The sequence below is a fragment of the Macrotis lagotis genome, chromosome 4, assembly GCF_037893015.1.
Source record: "Macrotis lagotis isolate mMagLag1 chromosome 4, bilby.v1.9.chrom.fasta, whole genome shotgun sequence".
Classification (NCBI taxonomy): Eukaryota; Metazoa; Chordata; class Mammalia; order Peramelemorphia; family Peramelidae; genus Macrotis; species Macrotis lagotis.
Genome location: NC_133661.1, coordinates 197,324,241 through 197,346,718, shown reverse-complemented (window position 1 = coordinate 197,346,718; position 22,478 = coordinate 197,324,241). Strand labels below are relative to the sequence as shown.

The 22,478-nt window shown below is 36.6% G+C and overlaps 1 protein-coding gene across 1 annotated transcript in view; it reads right to left on the bottom strand.

The window, feature by feature from the left end:
* Nucleotides 1-16,015: 16,015 nt before the first annotated feature.
* Nucleotides 16,016-22,478, bottom strand: part of SPRED1 (sprouty related EVH1 domain containing 1) — a 136,178-nt gene continuing 129,715 nt past the window's right edge. The window contains exons 6-7 of the mRNA XM_074235073.1: nucleotides 19,492-19,599; nucleotides 16,016-16,742 (exon numbers count right to left, since the gene is read on the bottom strand). Coding sequence (XP_074091174.1) covers nucleotides 16,095-16,742; nucleotides 19,492-19,599 — 756 coding nt within the window. The 3' untranslated portion in view covers nucleotides 16,016-16,094. The remainder of the gene's footprint in view (nucleotides 16,743-19,491; nucleotides 19,600-22,478) is intronic.

The following is a 22,478-nucleotide window of genomic DNA, read 5'->3' as shown; positions in this document are numbered from 1 at the left end:
ATATTTGATCCCAAAGAAGATTTGGAATAGTTGAAAAAAAAGGGTGGATAGTGATCAATATATTTAGGACCATCCATATGTGTCCTAACCAAAAGCACTTCTGATCACCAGGAGGAAAAGGGAAACAAGTAAGCTAACAAATATACCTTCATTCTGCCCACTACTAGAGGTTGAAAAAGCACATAGAGAATTCATGCATGGTCCATCAAAACCAAGCAATGGCACCTTGACCATCAGATTCTTCATCATTCCTCATTATTTGTGACTAGCAGATCATATTTAATCAATAAAGTGTAATTTTTTCATATCCTCATCCTCAGATAGTTATGAACTTGCCCCTTTCCTTTCCTTCATTAATAAAAATCACAAATTTTTATGAACATCGAAAATATTCCTATAGGAATTTTGAGCAAGCATTTTTGAGGTGATTTAACAGATTTATGCGTACAATTCATGGTTGTTGGGCAGAAAGTAGTTAACTAATCTCCAAAGAGATTAAACCTCATCTTTAATATCTGTAGACTTCATAGAAAGGTCTACCTGGAATCCCATGCAATTGTCAGGTCCTTAATGTCCTAATCACAACTATTGCCCTTAGTCTACTTTCTATCTATTTAAAACCAAGGCAAGTTGTTGCTACCAAAAAAAAAAATGGGTTCTCCAGGCTCAGAGATGCCTTATAAGCCTAAAGTCTTCAATTATACTGGTAACAGCTCTCATTTAAGCACAAAATCCCCCCCTCCCCAAATTATCTTTCATAGTTTATCTTGTAGAAAAAAGTATCTATACTTGTTGCTTCTGCATTTTCTTCTCTCAATCATTTCTCACTTCTTGTACACTTTCAACTTCATTTCTTAAATAAAATTGATCTAAAACTGCCCAATCCAATGGTCTTTTCTTAGCCTTCATCCTTCTTGATCTTTCACCTACATTTGACACTGTTGACTACTGCTTCCCCTGAATGATCTTGACTTTCTGGATTTTATTGACACTCTCTTGGTTCTCATACTACATATTTGGCCAAAATACACAGAATTGTATCATCATCCTCATTCTAACCCATAACTTTAGACTAATTCTAGGTTCATGGGGATCTCTTTTGAAATGTAAATTCACTAAGATAATAGGAACAAACTCAGCCCCTTTCCCCTAATCCTCCTTTACCCTCTGGCACAATAATCTGCCAAGGTGTATGCCTGACTCCAGTCACATCCAGATGGGTCATTCCTTGACCCCTCCCCCCCCCCCCCCCCAACTCCTCCCTGCTCAGGAAGTGGTCTAGACTCCCTTTAAAAGTTCTGCTCACTCTCTCCTCCAGGCTGATATCAGCTGATCCATACTGACAGCCATGGCTAACTTCTTGCTGTACTCCTCTTCATGCCCCCACCTCCCTTCTGCTACTCATGGCTGATGTTGCTCCTCCTCCTCCTCCTTTTCTTAAACTTCACTGCTTCCATTGAAACTCATTATCTTTACCTTGCTGCTTCCCTAAAGAACTTTTTGAATTAATTTGTAACTTTTTTGCAGTAACCTGTGAATTAAAATTTATGACTTTTCTTACCCTTCTGTGTCAGAGTCTTGTGCTTTCTTCCCTGATAAATGAACTCCCATTGATCCTTGCAAGCCCCTTCCCCTGAGCAATTCATTCGACTTCATAATTAGTGCTCAACATGGGGCTAGTGAGACTTCACCTAGGCACCCTGCATCAATAAGACAGGTGGCACATGCACTGAGTTCATGTACAATCTTTTCTTATTGCCAAGGCACATCACAATCCATTTTCATACTAGTGACTTCCCTCTAGGAATTAATTTAAATTTGTATAAATTTATTTTTATATAGCTCTTTCCCTCATTCTGGAGGTACCTTGAAAACTGTCATTTGCCTTTGTATCTTCAGGGCTTACTTAGCACAAGGTTAACAAGCATGTAACAGATACTTATTAAATACTTTCAGACTTGACTTTGATGGTACACTTATGTCTGGTCTTTCTATGGTCTCAGAGATTAGTGCCTATTGACCATGGGAAGATTTAGGATGAAATAGATCTTATAAACAATTGAAGGATAATGAACAATCAAAATATTTCCTGTATGATTTTATTGCTGCTGGGATTTTTGGGGTCACCAGATAAGCACAGGAATTTGGGGGTCACTGAAAAGCAAAATCATTTGCATGCTCTCTGAGATATTAAAACTGCTCAGGGTTTTATTATAGTAAATTATTACAAATATACAGGTTAAAATCCTAGAAAAGCAGTAATCACTTTAAGAATAGGCTAGGTGGGGGCGGCTAGGTGGCACAGTGGATAGAGCACCGGCCTTGGAGTCAGGAGTACCTGGGTTCAAATCTGACCTCAGACACTTAGTAATTACTTAGCTTTGTGGCCTTGGGCAAGCCACTTAACCCCATTGCCTTGAAAAATCTAAAAAAAAAAAGAATAGGCTAGGTGAAACTTGAGTGAGAGGGAGAGAGCAGAGAGAGAGAGAGAGAGAGACAGAGAGAGAGAGACAGAGACAGAGACAGAGACAGAGAGAGAGACAGAGAGAAATAGCCCAACCATGTGGCATGGGGCCTAGCATGGGAATACATAGCCTAGGAAGGAGAGGGATATGTAAACATCCTGTAGTATCCAAAGATAGAATCAAGAAGAGGAAGAGCCCAGAAAAGCTGGTGCTTCCTGTTAAATACCATTTTGGGGTAGGTTGGGCAAGGGGTGGTACCAAACCTTGGGCCAGGTATCTTCCAATGGCAAGCTACCTTCTTGACCTTCCTGTCCCAAGGTGCGGGACTCCCAAGTTCAATATGTTATTTCCTGTTATGCCAGTGTCTATGGCTAAGGTTAGATGAAGGGGAAAATGGGAGACAAGATACAAACAACAGTGTCTATGGCTAAGGTCATCTAGATGAAGGGGAAAATGGGGGACAAAACTCAAACAAGGAGACAGGACACAATCAACAGTCAAGGTCAGTATACATCTCAGGAGCAAACAGCCTTCTACAATTAATGAGATTTTAACAGCCTTTAAGATTATAGAATTTGTTTCTGCTACATTCATAATTCTCTACATCAATCTAGCCAGAGAACTATGGTGGTGCTCACAACTTATTATACATACATCTTGATTCTTTCTATAGACCTTAAACTCTTAGAAGTCATGACTGTTATATTTTTGTTTTTGCATTCCTATTTGCCTAGCATGGATTAAGGCATTTAACAAATTTCACTGATGGAGCAATGGAGAAAGGGTTATAATTACAGAACTGGATGGTATATAAGGAAGAGAGACACCACCCCATCAATAATCTCCCTCCTTTAATCTTTGTTGGGGGGTTGCAGAAATTTAAAATCCTGCAAGTCTCTGATGAAGATTCTGATTAATTCCATTAGTAGGAATGAAGGCAACTAATTACTCAGTACATAAAAAAGATTTTACGAATAGATAAGAGACTCCTACAGGAAGTCATCCACAGAAGCCTAACTAATATGACTTCTCACAAGGTTGAACATGGATGGGAAAAATAGAAAATGAGACAAAAATGAGGCACTAAAAATTTTAGGTGGGGTTAAATAAATAGAAAAACAAAAATCTGCTATATTTGGTTGGAATTATATATTGTTCACTGACAGCTTTTGGCAATTGGCTAAGAGGAGTCTAAGAAAAATCTTTATGTTGAAGGATAGAGCTGAAAAACTTCCTGTAGCATCTCAAAAAGTGATGCCATATACTAAGCAAAACACAAGCTAAACATATCCATTATGTCCATGGGAAGCAGAGATGATTTAAATCGACTGTAAATCAAAAGGCAGGAAGTTGTGGATAGCTGAAGGCTGCCATTTAATGCCTTCCCCATTACCAGGAAGCAAATAAAGGTTTCTTTGTTATAATGTAAAGTATTCAGGAACTTCCTACTTAGAGGCCTGGGATGGTTAAAAGTCTGACCTTTCAGTTAGTCATTTTCACCTTAAGTATTCAAAAGCACAGAAAACAGGATTTAGCTACATTAATTCTCTTTGATACTAATGGGAGCCATGCAGTTAATCCCATAGGCTTTGCTTTGAAAATTTAGGATTAGTTGAGAGTCACTTAGAGTAAAAACACATCAGTGGAGAACACAAGTTAAATAATTTTAAAAAGACAAAGACAAGTACCTTAAAGGAAAATAAAGTCAAAGAAGACCAAAGAAAAGAACATAAAGATGGAGATTTCAGGCCAATCAAGGCCCTTTGGTTTTATCCTGGCTGCTCAATGATCTCTCCTTCCTTGTATTTTGTAGTTTTATTTTTTCTTATTTATTTTTTTCTAACTACATATAATAGTAGCTTTTAATGATCATTTAAAAATTTTTTTCTCCTTCCCTTCCCCCTCCCCTGTCAGAAAGCAATGTAAATAGGCTCTACATCTATAACTGTTATACATAGATCCATATTATTTAGGTTGTGAAAGAATCATCTTTGTATTTTTTATAACCCTTACTCTGCAACCCTCTTTTACATGTACCACATTCTATCGTGTTGTATATTAAATTATACTGGGGGGCAGCTAGGTGGCATAGTAGATAGAACACTGGCCCTAGAGTCAGGGGGACCTGAGTTCAAATATGACCTCAGACACTTAATAAGTACCCAGCTGTGTGACCTTGGGCAAGTCACTTAACCCCACTGCCTTAAATAAATAAAATTAAAAAATATATATACTGTGAGCACCTTGAAGGTAGGGACTGGATCATCAAAAAAATTCTTTGTACAGTCAGTGTCTGGCATATAGTAGCTGTTTAATAAATGATCATTTAATTGAAACAGAGGATTCAGAAAATAGGTATAAGGGACAGTAGAAGGGTAGCAACATTAAACATATAATTTAAGAAGAAAATGATATAATCACAATTAAGCTTCCAAGCATGACTTGGAAATGGAAAAATGAGCAGAGAAAATAAAGGAATAAAGTAATTCTCAACAACTAGCCTATCCCTTCTTATCACAACAAGAGCTACGACAGAGTCACTGTCACTGGCAGTTCTTTGATTCCTATGATTCTCTTTGGAATTGTGAATGAGATAATAAGGCCAGCCAGTCTTTGCTCATGAATCAATCCATTACACAATGTTGGCAGCCTAGAAAAACATGGTACAAGGAAGGATCATGACAGTATAGCCATATTTCAGACACTTTAGTTGGTCAGCCACCTCCAAGGTATAATTATTTGTTTCCCTAGCCCTGAGTTGAATAAACAATATTTGACTGTGAGCAATGCATAAATCATTTGCTGGAATGGGGGGCCTCACCATCAGTAGGGTATGGGGCAGTCATCAAGGAATGGTTTAGACCTAGGTCAGACAACAGCAATCCTTTTGCAATGAATGTTCTCAAAGGCAAAAAGTTCCAAAGCAGATTTGTTGTCTCTTCTTTTTTCTCCAAGCAACTACTACTACCATTTGATTTCTTTGGGGGACTTCCTAGAAACCCTAGTCTCTTTTAAATAGCCAGCGTTGTCTGGAAACTGAGTATTCTTTCTTGAGTTGTTGACCCCTGAGGACAAAGTAGCATGAGCACCAAAGAAGGCCTCTTTCCTCAAAATGTCTTAGGGAATGATATATTGAGACCTGCAAGGAAACTACAGGCAAGGGAATTTTCTTTTGACTTAGGCCGATCATGTTGACTCCCACTGTATCACAGTAGAGTCATATTAATTCAGGACTAACAGAATTTTTTAAACTCTCAAAATCAGTATTTCATATTATCATATCCACTGCCTTTGACCATGTGATTCCTAAGTTTGTTATGTAGCACTGAAAGTTCTCTATAGGCATGACCTCCTTAGGCAAGTAATTTCATCATGCTGGGCTTTAGTTTTTAAATTGTAAAATTATCCTCTCATGCATAAATTAGATGTTCTACTAAGCTTTGTCACTCAGAAATGTGATAAGTACTCTTTTTTGGTTATTGATAAAATTACAAAAATCAGATAAAAAATGTTAAAACATTTTTGATCCATGGGGTACTACATTGTAAACCTTCTACCAAACAGAAATGGAATGACTCTTGGTTTCCAGCAAAAATCAGCTTTGAATCCATAGACTTGTCCTATCATCTAGGTTACATATCTTTTTTTTCAACAAGAATAGCAAGAAAGACTTGATCGTATTCTTTGGTAAAATCTCTATCCATGTTGTCCTCCTGACCTACAGTCTAGTAGAAATGTCAGAAAACGGAAATGAAGTTTGTTTGGCATGTGATTTTTTTCAAAAAACCATGAGGAAATCTTTGTGATTACTGCTTCATATAAATATTCTCTTTTCCCTTAAATTTTGTTTTAGAATTTTGTCAAGACCAGGACTCAAGCTCACTAACCTGTGACTTGTAGACTTCATTCTCTTACCTGAAAAAAAAAAATGAACATTTGCCCTTCTCTAATCTTTCATTATTTATTTTTTCTACAGTCTTTCAAAGGTCATTTAGTGGCTCAGAAATAACATTTGCCAAATCTTTCAGTACTTTAGGATACATTTCATCTGGGGTTTATGAATGGAACTTAAGAGTAAGAAGATATTCAATTACTATCTCTTTATGTATCTATTAGGCACTTTTATTGTGTCCTTCTAGACAAAAGATCATTACCCTTAACAGAGAAGAAAATAAAAGTTGAGTAGCTCTGCTTTCTCTCAGTGGGTAACATTGTCCCATTCAATAATATCTTTTCTTTGATGGCTCATTCTATAAGGTATGGGAAAAACCAACAAAATCTCCCAAAACCCAAATAAATAAAAAAATATCAATAGATCAAATAAACAAGCAAAAAAACCAATCCTCACTGTTGTCTTTTGGTTTCCTTACCAGTCATACCAGAAAATTGAGGAAAACTCAGAATTTTAAATGGATTCTTCATTTCAAAAACTATGGGAGGACAAGAAAAGGAGTTACATGGGATAGGCAGACATCCATGTATTGTGACTCCTATTTGAGGTACTTACATTGATGAGAACACAGGTCCATTTGTGTATTTAAATGTAGTTAATGATGTATCTTTCTGTTGTCCTTTGGATGATTTGAACTTTTAATTTTTCTGAGAATCAGCATCATTGAGAACATAGTGATATAATGAGATGGACTTTTGTTGCACCAAGTCATTTGGGATCATTGAATAGTGTGTGTTGAATCTAAGACAGAAGTTCAAATCCTCAGATACTTTACTAGTTGACTACATTCACTCTGGGTAAATCCTTAACCTCTGGGTACTAGTTTTCTCAAAGGTAAAATGGGAATCCTGTACCACCCACCTTACTGAGCTGTGAGAATTAGATGAAAATATTTGTAAAGAAGGGTGGCTAGGTGGCCCAGTGGATAGAGCACTGGCCCTGGAGTCAGGAGTGCCTGAATTCAAATCTGGCCTCAGACACTTAATTACCTAGCTGTGTGGCAAGGGTAAGTCACTTAACTCTATTGCCTTGAAAAATCTAAAAATAAAAAATATTTGTAAAGAACCTAGTATATTGCCTGGTACACAGTAGGCACTAAATAAATGCCCATTCTGCCCCCCCCCCCCTGCAAAGGATCTAGGGCTGATAGTCATTTGATCTCTCTCAGCCTGTTTCTTCCATCTGTAAAGTAGGGAAAGAATAGTATGGATCTTGCAGACATAGGTAGCAGGGTCCTTTCCCCAATATTATCTATTCCACGGAAATCTAAGAGCACTTATAGCTCTAGGCAGATGACATTACAAAATCTTCTTTTCCACATACACTTACTATATGGCAGACTCAGTCTACTTTTCCTACTCCTCTTAATCTCTCAGCCCGTTTTTTATATATGTGTGTGTGTGTGTGTACATAATTATATATGTATATTTGAGTATATATATATATATATATTATATATATATATTTATATTCTAAATAATCAGTCCTTTTCATTCAAGGTTTTCCCCCCAACAACATTGCTTCCTTGGCATTTTGATTGTGGTTTTTTGTTTTGTTGTTTTTTATACTAGCAGTATTCCCCTTTGCTAGGCTGGAAAGTACTGTTAATTGACCAACATCCTATTTATAAGGCCGTCTTCAATTTTTCTTTAAAATGACCAAAAATGGATTAAATGAGATTTTTTAAAAAAAAAATCAATTTAAAGCTTTCTTTTTTTCACTTTTGGAGAGATGCTATAAGGGCTTGGGCAGATTACTTTTTGTCTGGATTAGAACATTAGGGAGTTTTTGTTTCTTGATACATGAGTAAACAGTTAAATGGACTCTAATTTTCAACCTGGAATGTTAATACTTAGGAAGGCTGAGACAGAACAAGGCTCCCTGTGTTCTACTGGATACTGGAGAGGCTAGAATATTCTATCCCGTTAATGATTGGGAAATTGCCTTTAAACTAGAATAGTACTATTTTGAAAATATAAGCATCTTGGTTTCGTTGTATCATTTCCAGTATGGCTGGATCTCTGGTTGAAAGCTTGAGGGAAGAGGGAATACTAATCTTACTCTTTTATAACATTTGGGAGAAGTGGTCCTTAAACTAACTGCAACACTGGTCCAAGAGCAGGCTTTTTGGAATAACTGACAGCACATGGCTGGCTTGTCATTATGGAAAAGAGCACACTGTACACAGCAGATGACTCATCTGGGAGTGCTGTTCAATACTGCCTTAGGCAGAATAGTTCTAGTCTTGGCAAAAGAAAACCACCCAATAACAGCAAGACTCTGGACTCTAATTCATTCCATGGTTTCTTTAGATTACTAAGAACAGTTGAGCTGTGGGGATTTTGCCCCATACTAGATTGTATTTCGTTCTTCCAACTGGAATTGTCCACAGATGATGCACAGAAAACACCTAGAAGATATTAATCAATTTATAACCTGATCCCTTAAAAACTAACAAATATTTTTTCAAATTGAACTTCAGAAAAGGTGCAAAGATAATCTGAGAATGAGACAAAGGATAGTGGGAGTGGGGAAGAAAACAAACTCTTCAGATTGACATTCTTCAATCCCAGGAAACAGAATTTAAAAACTAAGGAGGCAAGGATCCTCATTTTGATAGGTCAATAAACTGAAACAAGGGTGATTATATAGCTTATTTCCATGGAGAAGATAAAATTAATAACAATATGTCTTTCACATGAGCTCCCTATACCCTCTCTCCCACTCGTCAACTTTAGAATTCTATCAATTGACCAGGATAAAGAATTTTTGTTGATAACACAACAGTCATGAAGAGATTAATCAATTCCAAGGAATAACAAGTCCCATCAGTTAACCTACTTCTAAGACAACATGGAGAAATATAACCCTAAAGGCAGGGGTTCCATATTCTTATTTTAGGTATTGTTGTCCCCTTTGATAGTTGGGGAAGCCTAAGTACTGCTTAAGCCTGTAGGTCCCTTCTCAGAATGTTATTAAATGCATCAAATAAATGGATCACAAAGAAAATTAAATATACTGAAAGTTATCAAAAATTTTAATGATAAAGAACTAAGTTAGAGTGGCTTGTATGATGGAACATATGAAGTAAATATAGAACATGTGGAGATTTTAAACTTCTTCCCCAGGTAGTACAGGTAATATTACATTATAACAAATGTGGTTATAAAAAGAGGTCCAGAGTAACAAAGCTGAAAGTGTCATAGATTTAAGACAGGAGAGGGACTATTTAAGCAATTATCTAAGCCAACTACTTTAATTTACATGAAAGGAAACTAAAGTTTCAAGAGAGTCTAAATTGCTTACATCCACACAGGTTAAGTAATCAAAGCCAAGATTTGACTTAGGTCTTCAGATTTCAAATCACTGCATGATGATTCTGGCCTTCAAAATAAATTCACAATAAATGGCCCTGTTTAACTACATTCTATTAGTCACTCTTATAAAGGAACCAATTTGGTCATCTTATTTACATCTGTAAGTTTACAGATGTAAACAGAGAGGAATATCAAGCTGGGCTTTCTACTTTTAAAAAATAAATTTTTATTGATATTTCTTTAAATTTTAAAATTGTAACATTTAATAAGTTTTATTGATATTTTATTGGCATTACATCATCAGTTATCCAAAGTATCCCTCTATCTTCCCCTTCCAATCATCCAATATGAAATAGTATTTTTAAGAGGGAAAAAATCAGCACAACTGATTGATACATTGAGTCCAAAAACATGTGCAATATGTAACACTTGAGGAATTTCTACTTCTATTTTGCCATTGTTTATGTAATTCAGAAACCACTACACTAGGAATGGAGAGGTCCTGTTCTAGCCCTGGGTTTACCTTTAAGGCTCTGTATAATCTTGGATGAATCAGTAATTTCATCTCTTTGAACCTGTTTCCTTATCTGTAAACTGAGGGAGCAAGACTAGTTGATCAACCTCTAAGATCCCTGTTAATGCTAACTCATACAATCTTTGATCAGGTAGCAATTACTGGTGAACTTTTAACCTCAACTATCTCTGTATGAAAAGCTAAAATTCCTAAAATTCTTAGGTGACACTCTTATGATAAATATCACACCTCAACATCCTTAGAAGAAAGGATGAAGATAAATAGCACACAATGCTATTTATATTTGCTTACTACTTCTTTTCATTTGTTGATACCTTATAGCAAGAACTGGGTGTTTTTCAACAATCGTGATTTTAAACAATATTTCATTACAATAAAGCACACAATAGACTTATTGACTTTTCCTATACCGTAAAGCTTAACTTAAAAGATTACTGTTGTTCTTTTTGAAAAGTAGAAATAGTTTCAGGGTGAAATTATCTGCCTTTTGGGAATATCAGGCCTAGAATTTCCTAAGAGAGAATCTAGAGAAGTTTTTAAAAAATTGATTGGTAGGCCAGTCGAAAAGTTTTGCAAGAATTACTTTTAATTTAAGCATTATCTTTATTTGCAACATAGTTTCATTATCAAGTTGTATCAGACCTGTTTTCAACTTCTTTGGTGAACATTAAAATTTCCTTGGATTAAGGAGTCTTATATTTATGAAAATTTAGGAATAAAAATTGCGAAAAAATGCTTTATAACAAGATTCAATAATACAAGGCAAGCCTAAGAAGTCAATTGTGAACTATCTATATTCAATGGCCAACAATGGCATGCAGAAACAGAAATTTATCTTTGGAAAGTATTACATGATTTTTATTGTAGATTTACTTTCCTAATTAAGAAGCATGGAAAGAGGGCCAGTCTTGAATTCAGGAAGATTAGAGTCACTTAACCTCTCAATATCCCAGGCAGTTGGGAGTTTTCTTACTGATGAAATCTCAGGGTCAGAAAGACAATGAACCAAAAACTCTTCCCCTTTACACTTCATTAAGCAAGTATTAAACTAGATTGTATTTCCTGAATAAATGCCAACTAACAATGGAAAGAATACAATGTGCCAACCTGGGATTCAAAGTTTGCTACAAATGATCCCAAACCAATCTTAAAGAATTAACAGTAATTTGTTCCTTTATCAGTGAATAAAAATGCAGCATTCATTATGGCTTTAAAACGTCATAATATAATCAAGAAGGAACTAGGTATTTGAAGTGAGGTTTAAATGAACTTTGAGTTTTAAAAACAAGTGTCCCCTAAATTACATTTTAATTTTTAAAAACTTTGTCTAAAAACTCCAATTTCTGTTACTCGTTGCTTTTAGCTAACACCTTATATCAGTGTAAGCAGGCCCAGGACATTAAGAAAAAACCCTTTTTAATTTTATGATAGGTTTAATCAGGTAATTACAGATAAGGACCATTAAAAGCAAACTATTTTATATCTGATATGTCCAATTACACAAATATGGTGTAACAAAAGTTACAAACTTGTATATGCATATTTACATTATATACTGAAAAGTACCAAGCGATATATTCGTATACATAAAAGGAAAATACATCTATGACAAGTCAAACTAAATCATACATTGCTCATTGTAAGGAAAGCAGTTGAGGATAATGGGAATAATATACAAGTGAGGCACTTCTTGAGGTCAGGGTAGAAAGCAAATGGCACTACTTGCAAAAAGGAGAGGCAGTGTGTTCACAAAATCTACGTACCATTTATAGTGCAGCTTCAAATACAAAGGTTTTATACCAGATAATGTTTTAGAATTTTCAAAATTAATCACATAGTTTTTAGTTTAAGCTTTCAGGAAAAAAAGGCTAACATTTAGCAGTGCACCAAAGCATAAGGAAGTTTATAACCACGTGGCCGCTAGGCAAACAGTCGCTTAAGGCCTATTAACATCTTTGCTTTCTATCAATCACTCACTGTGATCTATTTTTATTTCATGTATGAAATTGCTTGAAAAACGTATTATAATGGCATTATTTTAAAAGTTAAGGTTCAATCTCAAGGACAGATGAGAATCACAGAGCAAGGTGGGACAAAGAAAAGAACATGGTATATGCTAGTTTCCAGGGCTTTTTTTTGAAAAGTCTATGATAGAAGTATATATCAAAAAAGCAAGGGGCATTATTGTCTTCAGATTTCATGGAACCAATGTTTAAATGTATATTTTTAATGCATGGAAAAATAATATGCTCGCTTAACAGATCAATTGCTAGGACTTTAAACAATACTATATAAGTTAAAGTACAGAATGCAGTCATAAATTTTTAACAAATATTAACAGGTGAAGTACTGTTTTCAGGAAAAGTGTGATGCTAAACATCCCTTACTTATTATATTCTGGATCTTACCTGGATTTTTTTTTTTAAATTATTGCGCTACTAAATTAAACAAAAAAGCCCCTAGTAATGACAGGTGATATTTTAAGCATGATCAGAAAGTGCATCTTGTTTTAGTGTTTCTCCAGGAGCTAGTTATGGGCATAGCTGTTTGCATAACCATGAAACTAGGTAATTGAAATCTTTTGTCTTTTAAATACTAAACTTGAATCATACTTTCCTTACACACACACACACACACACACACACAGACACATAGAGCCGTGAATTTGTTATATTGGCAAAGTTCTGAAAAATTCTTCCTTTAGCACACAAATTCTTTGTGGTTAAGGTTTTTGCCAGGAAATAAACTATCAGAGCAGAACTGGTTTCTTATCTTTAAGAATTCATTGTTTACTATAGTTGCCAATTTAAAAGAATGAATTAATTTTTAAATGAAACTTATGATTTATATACCTCATAAATGACCAAAAAGGGGAAATGACAAGTTTTTCTAGGCTTTAACAAGATACACAGTAGGGGAGGGAAATGACTGAAAGGTTTTTCTAAATATTTCTTATTCCTGGTGTCCTAAGGCCTTTACTTGATAGCCCTTGACCTGTAAATACTGGGGTGTGTATCATGTCCTTTACTCCCAAAGGCTTTTCTCCAGCAGGTGGTGCTGAAGAGCTATGACCAAACAGTCTTCAGAGATCAATCGCTTCTAACCCTTCATTGTGAGGTTAAGAGAAACTGCTCAATAATGATAAAAGGTAGACCTCATGGGATTGTTTCTTTCCAAGATACTTGGCTGTTCATACTTTCTACTTTTGATATCACAAACAAAAAGGCTAAGAAACTTTTCAGAGGAAGGTCCAATAGTCAGAAGCATTGAAGGGCAGTATAAATAAATGTTGCTTAATTTACTCATAGGTTTGGTTTCCCCCTTATGGACTGATAAATGTATCTGTTTCTGTGTCACCATTTTAACTAACTTAACATAATCTGTCCTTCTATAAGAATCATGGCATGTTATATCAATAGTTTATGGCAAAAATTGATTTTCCTAGGTTTATCATAATATTGGCATAGAAACTGGGTATATTAACTTATAAAGACCCAGGATGAAATAACAACCTGTAACATCCATATCATAATTTTTAATGAAGCAAATTGTTTTAGATTGTAAAGGAAAGAAAGGAGAGGGGGTGGCAAAATCGTAGCAGCAAAGTGGTTAAACAAATTGAAAATATTAATGCACAAATTCATTAAAAATATTAAAGCATATTTGTTGCATATAAAATACAGTACAGGAACAGGAGTTGCACTTTGTTGATTAGTGCTGAACAGAGAAAATTGTTAAGTTTGTTTCTCCCCAAAAGTATATACACAGTACAATTCCACAGCATTTTCCTATACAGCCAGCAAGTTCTTTTCTTCAGTTGTTCACACCTTGCTCAAACCTGAATTATAAACTAAGCACTTACAAATATCAAATTTCATTCACAAGAGAAAAAAAAACAATCACTCTCATTTTATCAATGTAGAGTAGTTTTGAAAGTTAACAGTCTATTCTGGGAAATCAAGTTTAGCTGAAAATGTGATGGGTGAAAATTATCCACAGTAGCAGCTTTCAAATATATAAACTGTAAAAATGAGACTTAAGACTGCTGCTACAGTGTTAATGTTCTTGGACTTAGCTCATCTGAATGATTTTTAGTACAAAACTAGAAAGAAGCTCTTTTTCATAACTTCTATAGTTATCAATATATTTGTCTTCTTTTCAATGTGAAATAATACTTCAAGATGATCTATGTACACAATATTGTCAGTTCAAGCTGTCATATAAATATAAATGCTTTCTTTAAAAAAAGTATCTTACAGACAGATAGTGTTATATACATTGTTCAGTTTGATCTTAGGGCAAGAAAAGGAAGATAACAAGCTTTAATATGATATGTAAAAAGAAATACATGACATTAAAAACCTGCATAGAAAAAGGAGCTTCATAAAGGTAGTGTGATTCTTACTTTCACTTCCTACAATAACTCTTTAGACCATAGAAAGGGCATTCTTCTCAATTTCAGGCCCCCCCCCCAATTCTCCCTAGAGAATCTTTCCCAAAGCACCCCTCAACTTGGTTAGAGTTTTAATATAACATTAAAAAATTACTAAAATGTTATTAAAATGACTAAAAATTGATTACTAAATGACTTACCAAAGTACTTAAAAAATGATTCCTGGAATATTAACACAATCTATTAGAACATCATCCAATTGTTATTACCCAGTAAATAATACACAGCAGAATTATAAACTTATAAGACCTTTCATTTATACCAGATTACCTTTTTCCTTGGGCTTTTTAACCACACCACATTTTAATGTAAGGTATTTATATATTTTTGTCAGTTCAAATAAAAATACAATTCTGCAACAGAAAAAGAGTGATGTTACCATGAGGGAGTGGGGTGAGAGTGGGAGGTGGGATAAAATAAGGAGTACTAGGATTAAGCCCAAAGATGAATAAAACAGCTGAACATGATCCTAGTTTGGCAGGATGATAGATGGAGACCTCAAAAGAACATCCTATTATAACTATTTGGATATATCTTTTAACTTGCTAAACATTTGTAAATGCAATTAAAATATTTTAGAGGAGGAAACCTCGAAAGAAAACAACTTGCTGGTTGAACAACGCAAAATCTCATTTTTTTCTAAAATGTTTAATCATTCTTTTTTTATATATAAAAAAATAAGTGTTATGTTCCCGTCAGAACATCAGACAATTACATCTGTGCTTAAAAAAAATTGGTCACTCAAGACTATTAGAATATCTTAAAAGATCTTCGATCACCAGAATGTACAGATACAACTCAATACAAACTGCAGCTGGAGGGACACGAGGATGGAGACATCAGTCCGTTCACGTGGAATAAAGATGCAACTAAGCAGACGAGTCCAGTCTCCAGAGTGTGGAATGTGAGAGTAGACCCGGACGCATCTACTGGGGGGGGGGGGGTCATCATGTGGTGATTCGTACCTTACACCTAGTTAAATATAAACATTTGTTATCTGTACACAAAACTGCTCCCGAGAGACGAGGCCCGGCCCGGCTGCCCGTCGGTCCCACTTGTGGGCTCTGCCAAGCGCGGCCTCTCCGGGTCCGGAGTGGCCGTCCCCAGCGCCGCCGGGCTCGGGCGGTTAGGGGTGCCCTCCCGCCGCCCGGCTCCAAGGATCCGGCGCGGCCCCGGTCTCAATAACCCTCTGGGGCTCTCTGCGGGGCGCCCCGCCGCCGAGGAGACGGTCCAGGCCAGCGCCGCCGGCAGCTCCGGGGGGCCGCTCCCGCCACGCCGGGCGGGGCGCCACGCCGCTGGCCTAAAGCCTCGGCCGGTCCCAGTCGGCTGATTCCTGGAAACAAAGCCCTGGCCCGCCGCGGGCGCCGCCGCCTCACCCCGCCGCCTTGTGTTTCCCGCCGCAGCAGCCGCAGGCCTCGCCGCAGCGGTGGCACAGCCGCAGGGGCACGTAGCAGCACATGCACGGGGCGATGAAGGACAGCGCCACCAGCGCCAGCCACCGCCAGCAGAACTTGTCGTCGCCGGGGTCGCAGGAGCAGGGGTCGGAGAAGTCTCCCTCCGAGTCCGACATGCAGTGGTAGAGCATGCTCTCGGCGCAGAGCATGCAGCTCACGCGGTGGATGCAGCGCTGCACGGGGTCCGGGGCGTCCTGGCAGCGGCCCCTGCCGTTCTCCTCGTGGTTGAACCTCTCCTGGCAGTAGACGCAGCGCGAGCGCTCGCCGTCCTCTTTCCTCTTCTTGCCCTTCTTGTTTTTGGGCGCCGGCTGCGTCTTGAACACCACCGAGTCCTTGAAGGCGCCGAGCTTGGCGCCGTCCCCGCACGAGTACAGGTAGTCCGGCTTTTTGCCCTCCGGCTTGGCCAGCTCCACGTGGGCGTCGGGGTCGTCCCTCTCCAGGTCGTTCTTCCACATGTCCGGGTGCCTGTAGTCCGCATAGCGCCGGATTAGAATGTCGCGGGGGTTTATGCGGACGATCTCATCCTCATCTTGGAAGCTGACGTGCCGGATTGATTTCAAAGGGGCCTGGACAGAAACATAAAAATTACAAAAATCAGAAAAATTTAGAAATTTTGATTTTAAAACACATTCCCTAACATCAAATTTTAGAAAGAGGAACGGGCTTCCTCTATCTTTCTCAACTCAAGGATATACTATAAATAACTTTTTAAAGAAGATATTTTTGCTGTAGTGGAGAGAGCACCTGCTCTGGCGTCAGGAGGACCTGGGTTCAAATGTGATTTCAGACACCCAATAATTACGTAGCGGTGTGTGACCTTGGGCAAGTCCCTTAACCATTGCCTTGCAACCCCACCCCCCAAAAACCCCCCCAAGAACATACTTTTGAGCTATTACCATGGTTATTTGAAAGTCAGGTTCCTTAAGATATTATCTTACTTTATGGACAAGAGTTTTGAGTCAGCTTATGGCCAAGGAGGACTTGTGGGGAGAGAAAGAGATTCATGTCCCTTCCTCCAACAAAACTTTAACCAACACTAACTAAAAGATGATTAAAACTACCAAGTTTTCACTGGGTCTATACCCTGAAGAGATGAGGAAAAAGGGTAAAAACATTACTTGTATAAAAATATTTATAGCAGCCCTGTTTGTGGTGGCAAAGAATTGGAAATCCAGTAAATGTCCTTCAATTGGGGAATGGCTTAGCAAACTGTGGTATATGTATGTCATGGGACACTATTGTTCTATTAGAAACCAGGAGGGATGGGATTTCAGGGAAACCTGGAGGGCTTTGCATGAACTGATGCTGAGTGAGATGAGCACAACCAGAAAAACAATGTACACCCTACACCCTAACAGCAACATGACAGTGATGTTCAAGCTTGAAGCACTTGCTCATTCCATCAGTGCAACAATCAGGAACAATTTTGGGCTGCCTGCAAAGGAGAGTGCCATCTGTATCCAGATAAGGAGCTGTGGAGTTTGAACAAAGCACAAGGACTATTCCCTTTAATTTAGGGAATGTCTGATCTTGCTACCTCTTAGACTTCTCTTTAAGGATATGATTTCTCTTTCATCACACCCAATTTGGATCAAGGTACAACATGGAAACAAAGTAAAGACTGACAGAGTGCGTTCTGTGGGGGGGGGAGGGGGGAGGGAAGCAAGATTGGGGGAAAAATGTAAAACTCAAATAATATCTTTAATAAAAAATAAATTTAAATAAAAAAACTACCAAATTTTCAACAAAATTCCAGTTTTTAAATGAAATGATCACAAATTTTTGATAAGGTTTCTACTTGGAGGAATTCATTAAAAAAAATTACAGGAATATGAATTCCAAGACAGAATTAAGACTGTTCTGTTAAGAGTAAAGACAAAACTTTTCAATTTATTCTATAACTTTAGGGATACGTTCATCATGAAAATCATCACTAACCAATTGATAGTTCAGTCTTCTTAATGTACAACAAAAAGTGAGCATATTTGTTAAGGGCACTATCTGGTATTCACTTTGTCAACTAAAAATAATTTGATTCAAACACGGTCCACTAAATTAAGGAAAAAACCAAAATCCTCAACTTGTTAGAGAAATAATAAACAAGCCATTAATTTGTGCTCTGTGGCTGGAGCAAAAACAGCTCAGTGATCACTTGCTGAAATCTACCAAGTCCAGAGCAAGCTTTAAACTAACCCAGAAGCACAAGTCTGACAGATGAATTTGCCAGTTGTTCTCTGCTATGAACATAATCTGTTTGTAAGTCTTTGGTTTAGAACATAATAGAGAAATTTAGATATATCCCTTCATATGGCAAAATGAAGTACATATCTCACTTCAGTGATCTGGGCATACAAGGGGGAAGGGGAAGCTGGTAAAAACCAGTCTTTTCCAACAAAACTGACATCTGTCCTAATTTGAACATGGCTATATGGTCCTCAGTTCCTGCCATGCACAAGTACTCTCCTAACTTCAATTTTGAACTTGTGATAAAATGTTTTAGCAGTGTCAGGTAACTTTAAAAAAAAAAAAAACAACATGTACACTCTGGGGCGGCTAGGTGGTGCACTGGATAAAGCATTGGCCCTGGAATCAGGAGTACCTGAGTTCAAATCCAGCCTCAGACACGTAATTACCTAGCTGTGTGGCCTTACCCCATTACCTTACAACCCCTCCCCCAAACAACAAAAAAACCATAAAACATGTACACTCACATTTTAGTGCTTAAGACACAATGATAAAATTTCATCTCTTTAAAAAATACTACTTTGGAATTTTAGAAGTTCAGAGAAAGGATTCATTCTTGAAACTAAACATAGAGGGATGCACAAGAACAAAAGGTTCAAATAACTTATAATAGCTTGACTTCATAAAATCTGTCACTGGAAAATTCAATTTATTGTAAAACTAATTCTAAAATCTGTTACTTGAGAGTTTAGAGACTCATGGAAGTAATCAATTATAGTAGCAAACTAGCTGGTTGAAGGCTTTTCAAAACATATTTCCTAAAGTGATTTAACTGGGTGCTAAGATATCACTTCTGCAATTTTTACTAATATACTTCTGATATACTGATATACTACTGATATAATGATATATTTCAAGATGGGGCAGCTAGGTGGCACAGTGGATAGAGCACTGGCCTTGGAGTCAGGAGTACTTGGGTTCAAATTTGACCTCAGACACTTAATAATTACCTAGCCATGTGGCCTTGGGAAAGCCACTTAACCCCATTGCCTTGAAAAATCTAAAAAACAAACAAAAAAACAAAAAGACAAAAAACAAAACAAAGTATTTCAAGATGAACAGGTAATTTACCCGACTTTGGGGCTTTAGACTTCCACATTCCTTTGAAATCTGCCGATGTATATAGTCCCCAGATCTGCCTTGAAGGGAAGTATCCAAGTCTGGCTGGTTGAATGCTACCTGTAAAATTAAACATTTCTAATTAAATGACAAGAAAATGGAATCCTACTTTCTATTAAAATATAATAGTTAATGTGTTTTTCATTACTGTTTATATATCTAATATTACATAAATCATTTTTAGTATATTTTAAAATCTGTTTATAAGATTTATTTTATTTACACTGCTATTCTTAGGCTGAGAATAGTTAATTATTGAATATACAGTTGTAGATTATGTAAATGGCCTTGTTTCCCAATCATCTACTCTACTTCTTGGTAATTTCAGTCTCATTTGCATGGTCACCAAGTAGTAGACAGAGAGAAAAAGAATTAAACAATCTATTTTTAATGCTGCTTGCAAAGTCCACTGAAATTTCAAATTGCTTAAAACCAAGGGCAAAAAGGCTTTATTATACTCGGAATGATAAACATAAAATTTGAGAACAGTCTATATTTCCTTTTCATTTTTTGAATCACTAAATTTTATAACTGGAAGGAACTTTAGAAATCATGTGATTTCATTTTTTTGTTTAGAGAAAGTATCTTCTTTAGTTTTATTATCTACCAAATATTATTGAATATGTACAGTGTACTCAATAAACTACAGATGATATGGAGAATGCCATGAAATATAAGAAATAATTTGTTTGCAATAATCTTGAACTCCACCTTTTAAAGCACAACTCAGATGTTATCTTCCTTTCCTTACACCCCCAGTCAATAACCTTCTTCCTGAGACCTCACACACTACCTCATTTTGCAATTTTTAATATACATTATTGTATATTATAATTACCATACTAGAAGCTGTATCTAATTTTTTTAGTTCCCTAGTTCCTAGTACAATACTACCTAGTAGCACGTAAAATAACCTTACTACAATTTTCCCTTTCACCAATCTTTCTCCTTACAGTCTAAAACACAATACAATTTTAGGAAAGCGAGAAAAAAAATGAATATCTGAAGCAGGTGTTATTATGGATTGACCAATTAATTCCTTAGATCAGGGGGTTTAGAGCTAGAAGTTACCTTAGAAACCATCCAGCCTCTTTTTTTTTTATTTGAGGAAAATGAGGTTGAGACTGGCAAAGGGTTTGCCTTAGGTCATAGTGAACCCCAGAGGTGAGGTTTGAATCTAGGTCCTTGGAAGTCAAGAGTCAAAGCTCTAATCCTCCCCTTCCACCCACTCCCCATTCTCCATGGAGGGCTGCTAGAAATTTTTTTAAAGTCTTCTGTTAGAAAAAATAGCCATAAACAGGCAAAAACCCAGAAATTAATACTGGCAATATATGATTAATTGCCAAAAAATACAAACATTAAGTACTAACAGAATTCAGTAGATGATGGTATCACTATGACCTAGATAAATCAGGGAAGGCATTTAGGAAGTAAGACTGACTTAAGTTAAGCATGAATAGAGAGGGTTTGGACAGGTCAAAAAAGAGAAGGAAATCTTAAAAAAAAAAGTGGCATGGGGAGGCTAGGTGGCACAGTGAATAGAGCACCGGCCTTGGAGTCAAGAGTACCTGGGTTCAAATCCGACCTCAGACACTTAATAATAATTACCTAGCTGTGCGGCCTTGGGCAAACTACTTAACCCCATTGCCTTGAAAAAAAAATCTTAAAAAAAAAAGAGAAGGAAAGTCTTTTGGGCCACAGGTATTAATTTTTGTTCTGACATATGTTCTCTCTATACTAACATAAATACATGTAAGCTTTAATTTATGTATAACTCAAATATATTCCTGAGAAGCTGATTTTCCAGATCAAAATTTTCCACCAGTCAGACTTTCCTTAACTTCATTTCCACAGAAAATGTCTCTAACATGAAATAAAAATCAAAAGAGAAATCTCCCTTCAGCAATTCATTCATACTTCATTCTTTTCTTTTACATTAAGTCTCTATAAGGCAACATATTAGGCACTACAGATACAAAGGAAAAACCAGAAATGTTCCTACATTCATGGAATTCACATTGTATTGGGAGGAACAACTTGAACACAAATATATAAAATAAACAGAAAGTAATTTTCAGGAATAGGAGACAGAGATCAATGTTCATTAACTACTTTCATTAGTAAATTCCTACCTAACAGTAAGAATCAAATGGAGAATCAATCTAACGCATTTTTTGCATATGGATTACTAAATTTCTAACTTTAAAAAAAATTTATTTAAGGCAATGGAGTTAAGTGACTTGCCCAAGGTCACATAGCTAGGCAAGTGTCTAAGTTTCTAAGGCTAAATTTGAACTTAGGTCCTCCTGACTCCAGGGCTAGTGCTCTATCCACTGAGCCACCTAGCTGCCCCTAACTGTTTCATTTCATTGGGAATTTTCATTATCTCTGAGACATAGAAGCCACATTTAGTTAAGTAATTATGAGATTATTCAAGGTCAATGAATCCCAACCTTTTTGTGTCTGAGGCTCTTCTTAGATACTGATTGTGAAAATAGCTGCATTACTAATAGTATCTGATGATTTAGAAAATATATATTGACATAATTCTATAACCATTAATCACAATAGCGCACACACACACACACACATATGTATATATGTATATATGCACATACACCTGAAAAACAGTAATAATAACCAATGCTTGGTGAGAATATGGATTCACAAACATTTTGCAGTAATAAACCAGTGTTGGAAACCATAAGCAGAATATGCAGAACAAATCAGATGCTCTTTTCAAACAAAGTCATCTTTTCACCCCTGTTCAAAGAACTGTCTGGAATGCACTCCAATCTGACAACTTCATTTTCACTGTTCCTTTGAGTGCTAATATTCTGTGATTCTACGAGTTTTAATTGTAGCAACTGCATTTTTTTTTTTTAGGTTTTTGCAAGGCAAATAGGGTTAAGTGGCTTGCCCAAGGCTACACAGCTAGG